Below are 9,274 nucleotides of genomic sequence, written 5' to 3' on the forward strand. Positions count from 1 at the left end.
TATATATATATATATATATAGCGTTTTTGTTACCTTAAATTAGTAATATAAATTTTTGTTATTATTGAAACTACCTTTCAGAAAGGATATTCGACTAGAGAGTCTTGCGCAGAAAGCCCAAAAGATTTCTGCCATCCGTGGTCAGATATTTTGCCTCTTTCCATGTTTTTTTCCCTATTGTTCTCAGTTTGCGTAAATCGTCTTTCAACAAATATTCTTAAGTCTTCCTCATTTTCTATCGCCCTGAGGGTTCCAATCAAAAACTTGTTTTACTTTCAATTTTTTAGGCTTACGTAGAACATAACCAATCCATTTCCGTTCCCGTTTCTCTAATTTCCAAATCAAACGTTTTCTGTTTTGCTTTTCTAAGGATTACTGCATTGCAAATTTTTATATAACCTCTTGATACGCAAGATTCTTCTTAAATAGTTGTTAATAAATGATTGAAATTTTTTCATGTTATTTTTATTGCTTATCCATGTCTAAAATCTATATTGTTATACACATTTAACATTAGTATTAAAAATTCTAATTTTTGCTTATTTTTTAATGTTTTTGTTTCTCCAGAATTTTTTGAGAATAGCGTAACTTCTTCGGACTTTGTTTAATCTATTTAGTATACCTTCATCAGTTCTTTCTCCGTTGTTGAAAAAACGTAAAATTTATTTACTGAGTTTTATTACTTAAATAAGTTAACACTGTTTCAGCTAGCAAACAGCATTTTTACGAAAAATGATAGCGTATATCATATGAAATCTTGCTCCACTACTTTTTGTCCGTATAAATTCTCTCTCAAGATACCTCACTATACTTTGCTCACATAAGACTTGTAGCACAATATTTAATCCTTGTTTTGTTCTGCTATATACCAATGTTCCATGGTACTTTGAATATCAGATCATGTCTCATGATTATTTGACGTCATATTCCACCCGTATGATCCTTATATCATTCAAAAATTATATTACAAAATGTTTTGACATTAATCTCTCTCTATATTTCAGTGAAAATTTTAAAGAACGAAAAAAAAGATACATAAAAGAACTTCTTAAGCCTGACAAACTAAGCTAAACTCAGAGGCGCGACAGCCCATAGAGGGCAAAGGCCTACTGTGCCCATCTCAGTTTTCTTGACCTTGGGCTCTGGGGTTAATTTTACCAAAATCGTAACCAAAATGCTTCGGCATAAAAATTACCGAGTATTTCGGTATTCCAGGAAATTTTACCATATTCTGGTAGTTTTGACTATACCTTTTTTCTCTGAATATAATTAAGGTAATTTTGTGTTTGTTGCGGATATTTTTATTAATGTTACAAATTCTTATAATTTAATAACTTGTGTGTTTTTATTTCACAGTTTATACTAATTTCATTTAGTTTTCCAGCTAATTAGGTTTGCTAATTATGTCGTTTAACGTTTATCACGTTTATGTTTATGTATTTTGTAATTCCCTAAACTATTCTTTTTATCTAACTGAACTAAACTCAGTGGCGCGACAGCCTATGGAGGGCGTTCTTGACGATGGGCTCTGGGGTGCAGAAGCAGATATTCCGATCAGGTGGTCAGCCGAACGCGGAATCCCCAGTGTTTAGTTCCCAAGCATGTTTGGTACTCATTTATCGACCCACTAAAGGGATGAAAGGCTGAGTCAAACTTGCCCGGCCCGAGGATCGAACCAGGGACCTGTGACACGGGAGCGCGAAGCGCTACCGCTCAGCCACCGGGCGTCAAAACCTGACAAACATTAAGGTTAAGTGTTTCGGTTCTTTTTAGGATTTAGAGTATCACTTGTAACAAATTCATGTAACTAGACATTTTTTCCCCAGAGTTCCTGATTTTAGTTCAAAAATACTTCGACAGGTGGCTCTTTAATCCCCTTCCACCTTTTTTCCCCATTACGATTTGATGCTTAAAAATATTGTTCTTCAATAACAACATGTCCCGCAGTGGACTGATCGTTAAGACACGGTTCCCAGCAGATCACCGAAGTCAAGCATCACTGGCTACGGTCAGTGAGCGGGTGGGTGACCACTTGGATCAGTCTGCGTAGGGACCGAGGGTGTGCGGTATTGGTCCTCGTTAAACTGTGCTACCGTAAAGTGCTCGACTTCGCGCGCAGGTCGTCGGGCTNCCCAGTGTTAGTTCCCAAGCATGCTTGGTACTCATTTATCGACCCACTGAAGGGATGACAGGCTGAGTCAACCTTGCCCGGCCCGAAGATCGAACCAGGGACCTGTGGCACGGGAGCGCGAAGCGCTACCGCTCAGCCACCGGGCGTCAAAACCTGACAAACATTAAGGTTAAATGTTTCGGTCCTTTTTAGGATTTAGAGTATCACCTTGTAACAAATTCACGTAACTAGACATTTTTTCCCCAGAGTTCCTGATTTTAGTTCAAAAATGCTTCGACAGGTGGCTCTTTAATCCCCTTTCACCTTTTTCTCCATTACGTTTTGATGCTTAAAAATATTGTTCTTCAATAACAACATGTAATTATGGCTTTCGAAAAAAACATTATGAAAATACCTAGCATAAAAGGATTTTATTTCTTTCAAAAATTTCGTAAAATTATTATGCGATTTTAGTTGTTTTTTTTATTGATTTACATGTCTAGTTACTGCAGCACCATCTCATGCAAAAATTTTACACTCAGAGCACGATATCTGGTAGGGACAATTTATGCCTATCTCATAAATTTGCTTCAAGAAAAACTTTTTTTAATCTAAACCGGTATTTTTTGTTGTTATATTTTTTAAAAACGATTTGCGTAATTTTATACATTTAACTTCAAAAAATAGCGAAATCAGTTGTTTTTTTATAATAATAAATAAAGTTTCAAATTAGATACAATAGAACAAAAAAGATGACGCCCGGTGACTGAGTGGTAGCGCTTCACACTCCTGTGCCACAGGTCCTAGGTTCAATCCTGGGGCCGGGCAAGGTTGACTCAGCCTTTCATCCCTTCAGTGGGTCGATAAATGAATACCAAGCATGCTTGGGAACTAAACACTGGGGATTCCGCGTTCGGCTGACCACCTGACCGGAATATCTGCTTCTGCACCCCAGAGCCCATCGTCAAGAGCGCCCTCCAGTTAGATAAAAAGGATAGTTTAGGGAATTACAAAATACATAAACATAAACGTGATAAACGTTAAACGACATAATTAGCAAACCTAATTAGCTGGAAAGCTAAATGAAATTAGTATAAACTGTGAAATTTAAAACACACAAGTTATCAAATTATAAGAATTTATAACATTAATAAAAATATCCGCAACAAGTAGCAAAAATTATATATTAAATATTAAAAATAGCAAACACAAAATTACCTTAATTATATTCAGAGAAAGAAGGTATAGTCAAAACTACCAGAATAGAGAACACCAAAATACTCGGTAATTTTTATACCGAAGCATTTTGGTTACGATTTTGGTAAAATTAACAATAAAATATGTTTTTATAATATGTGATAAAATTTGGTAAATGAGATAAAATTTAGTAACTTTATCATGATACCTTTGATATAGCATGACATAAAAACCATTTATTCTTTTAAATTTACTTGAAAGTTTTGAATTTTTTACTAAATTTATGGAAGTAAGGACAATAATTTTGGAAATCAGAATTCCTGGCAGACCCCCAGAATAATCACTAAATGAATGGTTCAAATACCGTATGCTTTGGTTCATTAACCAGAATTTTGCAGGAATGACGAATATCCGGGTGGGCATTCGAAGAGAAAAATAACCAGAAGTACGGTTTTTTCTACCAGAAATTTCTTTACCACACAGTACGGTAATTTTATCAAATATTTTTTCTCTGAGTATGTAAGCTTTTCAAATGACAATGACATGTTTCAAAAGTCACCAGGTAAAATAACTTTTGAAACTACTTTTGAATGCGCAGACTAATATTAAAAAAAGTAAAAATCTTGTTGATTACTATCATAACTTAAGTGAAACAAAATTTAACAGGGATCGAGAAAAATACATGGACTTAAACTGATAGCAAGAGCAAACATTCCAATAATAAAAAGAGGAAAGTAGAGTTTATTTATAAAAATTACACAAAATATAAGCATTAATGAGAAAAGAAGAAAAAACAGGCTACCAATATAAAATATCATGATCATGTGCTAGTTTTACAAATAAAAATACCAAGTTTTAAAAGAAACCGGGGAGAATGAAAATTACAGTTGAATAAGCAGATGAATATTAACAAAAATTAAAGATCTTCATGAGTAGAATTTTTAATTGACAAGGTTTTTCGAAGTTCTCTCGCCAAGGAAAATAAAACGGCGGCAGTTTAAGTGCCTAACACTTGAAGCAAAGTGATTATTTCTAACTATATATATATATATATATATCGTCTTGCCGTGAAAAATTATCTGGGCTTTAGATCGGACAAATAGCATAAATATTTTAAAAATTATTGAACTTTTTTTTAAAAAATCGCCACTTTGGCAACATTTTTCCACTCATATTAAAACTATCAAATTCCCTACCTTATTCTCATATTTTGCAATTTTTTATAAGCTCAGATAATGCAGCATTGGAATAAGTTTTTAAATATTAAAAAATTAGACTACTAACGCTTTTCATCTTCACAAAACTGTGGCTTTACTCCATCTTGACTTTCTGCACCATTTTCAAACTACGCATAAACAACACTGGCTTTAGATAGGCTAAGCTGGTTCTAACAATCATGAGTAACGGTAGCAAACTAACACGAGTTATGATAATAGCATATTATTCACACAAAAAAACGTCATTTCATCAAAAACATCATTATTCACCTTCCAAAAACGGCCTTAAGTGTAAGAAAAATTTTATTTTTGTCGTAGAAAGCACATAGACTTAAATAATTATCATATGACTTAGACTTTCGACTTCGGAACTTTCAATTCTAAATTACAGAAAGTTGATAATGGAATTCGAATATAAAAATACACAAATTATAAGAAGTAGTGACATTAAGAACGGTGATTTTTAATTCACGAAAATTGAAAATCCCCCTGATTACCATTTTAAAGTAAGTGAAGTGAAAGTTACACTTTTATCATTAGAAATTGCATGGATTCAATTGTTATCATGGTCAAACTTTCAGTGATAAAAAGGCGATTGTAGAATTCAAGTATAAAAAGAACACAAATCATGAAAATTAGTTACAGTAATAAAAATAATACACCATGAGCATAAAACTATCCTTTTCATTTTATTAGCTTTTCCAGTGGCAATTGCATGTTGTTTTGTAATAAGCCAGAAAGAATAAAAATTACTTTTGGGTACGCAGATTAATATTAACAAAAATCATAAACCACCCAAAGTACCATTATAACATAAATGAAAGAAAAATTTCATTCTTATAATAAAAATCACATAGATTTAAATTGTTATCATGTTCAAACATTCAATGAGGAAAAGTCGATTGCAGAATTTAAGCATAAGAAACAAATTATGAAAATTAGTCATACTAATTTTAAAAAAATAAACCATGAGCATAAAATTATTGTATTAGTTTTTTAAGTGGCAATAAAACGTTTTAAAAGAAACCAGAGAGAATAAATATTACTTTTGAGTACGTAGATCATTATTAACAAAAATTAAAAATCACACTGATTACCATTTAAACATAAGTGAAAGAAAAATTTCATTCTTATCACAAAAATTACTTAGATTTAAATTGTTATAGGGATTAAACATTACAGTGATCAAAAAGCGATATTGAAATTCGAGTAAGCAACTTTACAATGAGAAACTAAAACTTTATCAGTCGTTTACAGTCGCTTAAAATCAATCACAAATAACTTCAAAACATAGAACTAGAAAAACTATGACAGTTTGTATATTTATAGATATTCCAACAGACTATCGGCAAAACTAACACTTATTATATCAGCTTTTATAACTTTTTGTTGGATATTTCAATATCGATAACCTTCATAAAATATCAAGGATAAATTTTTCATTTAATATTGTAAGGAAAAATTCCTCCTAGTATAAAAAAGGCTTCCTTATTAAATATAGCAAACGATGATTACATACAGCGAAATAAACTTTTAAAAAGATACTAACAAATTAACATTTTCTCGACAAAAATTTATATTTGCTTGCATCATTGCTGTAGTATATGTTTATATATTATCATTTTTTATAAAATTGATAACATATAAACATACAAGTAAATAAAAATATATAATGAGTTTCTACTCTAAAGCTAGAGCATTGTTTCTCAACCGTCGATTCGAATCCGATCTGTAATCTTACTACCAAAGGAGAACTTATTGAACTTTAGTTCAAGGAATAAAATCACAGATACCATATCGAGTTAAATAAATAAAAAGTAACAAATTAAATTTTTAAAGCAATATTAAGAATTAACTTTTCGTTTTATTGCTAAATAAATTCTTCAATGAAAAATACTTATGTACGGATAATCATTTATTAACACTTTTGTTTAAAAAAAGTCACTAATTAATTCATTGCCTAAGAATTGTAAAAAATGACTTTTTTAACTGAACAAAATTTGTTTATTTTTAGAATGGTTAAGGACAAGAAACTGGTTTTCTGAATTTCGGTTAATTTTGTCAAAACTTTCTAACGTGCCTCAAGAGTAAATGGAAAAAAATGAAATTTCATGAAAACATGATCAACATTTACGTGTAGTTGTTGGAAAATAACTTAATTCAAATTTTACTAAACCAAGAATCCTACATGAAAACTACCAGTGGACAAAACTTGCCCAGAAAGCGGCGCAAGTTGATATCTCCGGACATTATAGGGCGACGCAGCCCTAAATTTAAATTTTGAAAACAATTAAGTTAAAGTTGATTTCACAATAAAGCTTTAAAGTAAATTTAGAGATTTTCTAGTGAGAAAAATTAACATAAGCAATTGCTAAAGTTTTCTATAAATACCTTTAAGTTCTTCCCCAAAATTGCCATGCTGCTGACAGAGACATTGCAATTCGACAAAAAAAATTTTACTTAGTTTCCCAATAATAAAAAAAAATATGTATAAACTAATTTTAAACCTTTCAATTGAACGATAACTTGATAATATTACAGCACTTAATACCTTATATTTTACAGTGTGAAAGAGTTTAAAACAAAGTAATCTAGTGTTGTATTTCAAGATCTAAACAGTGCTATTAATTAGTGTAACAAAAAAATAGATTAAATACTTTAAACTTATTTAACTAACTTTAAATTAATTCTTCAATGCATTTCTTTAAAAGCATTTTCTTAAGTTTTCATGAAATGTTTTTATAACAAATTATAATTTTCTTGAGCATGAAATAGTGGTTGTAGTTTTGCAGCTGTTGTTTATTTACGTCGCACTAAATCTGCACAATGGGCTATTAACGACATTTTGGAAAACATGCCATCACAATTTTGATCCTCTGCAGACGGGATAGCACCACCGCTTTGATAGCCAAACGACCTGCGCGCGAAGTCAAGCTCTTAGAACAGTTTAACGGGAGAACGCTAAAACAGTTAAACTTTACAGATATATATATANATTTTTTTAATTCTAAGAAACATCCTGATAGTAACTGAATGAAAATTCTTTATTCATTCATGTACAAAAACTGATCAAAAATTTATTTTGCAAATTAAACAAAATTTCAGTGATGAATTGCAGTTTCTCTTAGATGTAAATATATGCGAATAAGTGCAAATTTGAAAAATTATCGTTTGGAAGTAAGTCGTGCATGAAAGATGTTACCTTTAACGCAGAAAAGATGCCGATGTTTTATATTTATTTCAGAACCATAAATTATTAAAGTGCTAAATATAATATTCATTTTAGCCTAGATTAATGCAAAAATATGAAAAATAAATTTAACAAAAATTCTGCGTCAAGAGCTTGATATAATCTGATCTCCTAAATTTCAATAGAAAAAAGTACTATAGCCAGAATTTTTTTTAAGCAAAATTATTCTTAATATTTTTTTATAAGTAGCAAAGTCGAAATCAAAATTAGGTTAAGATAACACCATCACAATCAGCTTTTGATAAGTGTCCAATAGTTAAGAAAAAAATTAGGATTAAACGGAAAAGTTATGATTCAATTTAAGACTAATAATTATTTCTGCTAAAACTTCAGAGAGCAATACTTTTCACAAAGCAAATTTATTTGTTTGACTAAATGATTTTCAAGTTAATGCTATGCAGCTAAACATGAAGCCACATTCTAAAGGGCACATACACAGATTTAGTATCTGATTGTCAGCAAAGTACCTAGCACAATTTTAAATTAGTAAATTTTTAGAAATCCACTTTTTTTTAACTATCTTATTCTTAGTACCTTCTACTTTAATATAATTTGATTAGTCCTTTTCATTGATTACCTAAATATTATTAATAAATTGAAAATATTTTGACTTTTACCGGTATCACCGGTATAAGGACATTATAACTGTTAGAAAATAAGGATTTAATGAGAAAATTGTATAAACTTTAATTTCTATCAATCTACTTTAAAGCCTAATAATTATTTAGGCTGAATAATTCAAGTTAGTACTGTACTGCTGAACAATTATGCAAGTACAAAAAGCAAGTCTTTATAAATTTTCAAGAAAAATTCCTCGGTGTTAAGAAAGATTCCATGCGCAGTCTTCTCACCCCTAAGCCCTTACCACGCCCCCTAACAATCCCTAAGCCCCCTAATTTTTTTTCTCATATTTATGAAGTACAGGTGTACCTACCTTATCATCCGTAGGTACAGGGCAGACACGGCATAAATTAAGGAAGGAGTTAATCATAGGAAGGGACTTCCCTTCTGGCGGCTGTTGGCTCTGCATCAATGACAATTCGCTGGAAGACACGCCAACTTGATCTCTGTCCCGCAATACTTTACTCCCACTGACTGAGAGATGTCGCCGGCCGCAAAATTCACTCCATTCAAAGGTTGCCAGGATGCTAGTAGCTTGGCGATAGAAATGTTGTAAAAAGAGAGATTTCTCGCCAAATATACAACTGAAGATTTCAGATATTTATAGTTATTTGAATTAAATGGAATATTATAGTAACTCCGTGATATATTTAAACATTTTAAAGCAGAATACTAGAGGAGTAAATGACGGAATTTATAGTTTCAATTTTAATATAATAAATTAATGTCAAATAGTTACTGTTTAAATGTTTGTAATAATGGAAGTAATATTTGTAGTAATGTAATGTTTGTTATAATTTATTGTTTTAATATTTCTATCATAAAATAATGTAGGTTTGATATTTATCGCTTAAATATTTATAAAATAATATCGCGTAG

At 31.0% G+C, this 9,274-nt stretch overlaps 1 protein-coding gene across 1 annotated transcript in view; it reads right to left on the reverse strand.

Annotated features, from left to right (window-relative positions):
* The window catches only part of LOC107437477 (uncharacterized), a 255,881-nt gene extending 247,014 nt beyond the window's left edge, over window positions 1–8,867 (reverse strand). Inside the window, exon 1 of the mRNA XM_043045034.2 lies at window positions 8,709–8,867. Within this exon, the coding sequence (XP_042900968.2) occupies window positions 8,709–8,804 (96 nt within the window). The 5' untranslated portion in view covers window positions 8,805–8,867. The remainder of the gene's footprint in view (window positions 1–8,708) is intronic.
* Window positions 8,868–9,274: the final 407 nt, after the last annotated feature.

The sequence above is a fragment of the Parasteatoda tepidariorum genome, chromosome 10 (genome assembly GCF_043381705.1).
Source record: "Parasteatoda tepidariorum isolate YZ-2023 chromosome 10, CAS_Ptep_4.0, whole genome shotgun sequence".
Classification (NCBI taxonomy): Eukaryota; Metazoa; Arthropoda; class Arachnida; order Araneae; family Theridiidae; genus Parasteatoda; species Parasteatoda tepidariorum.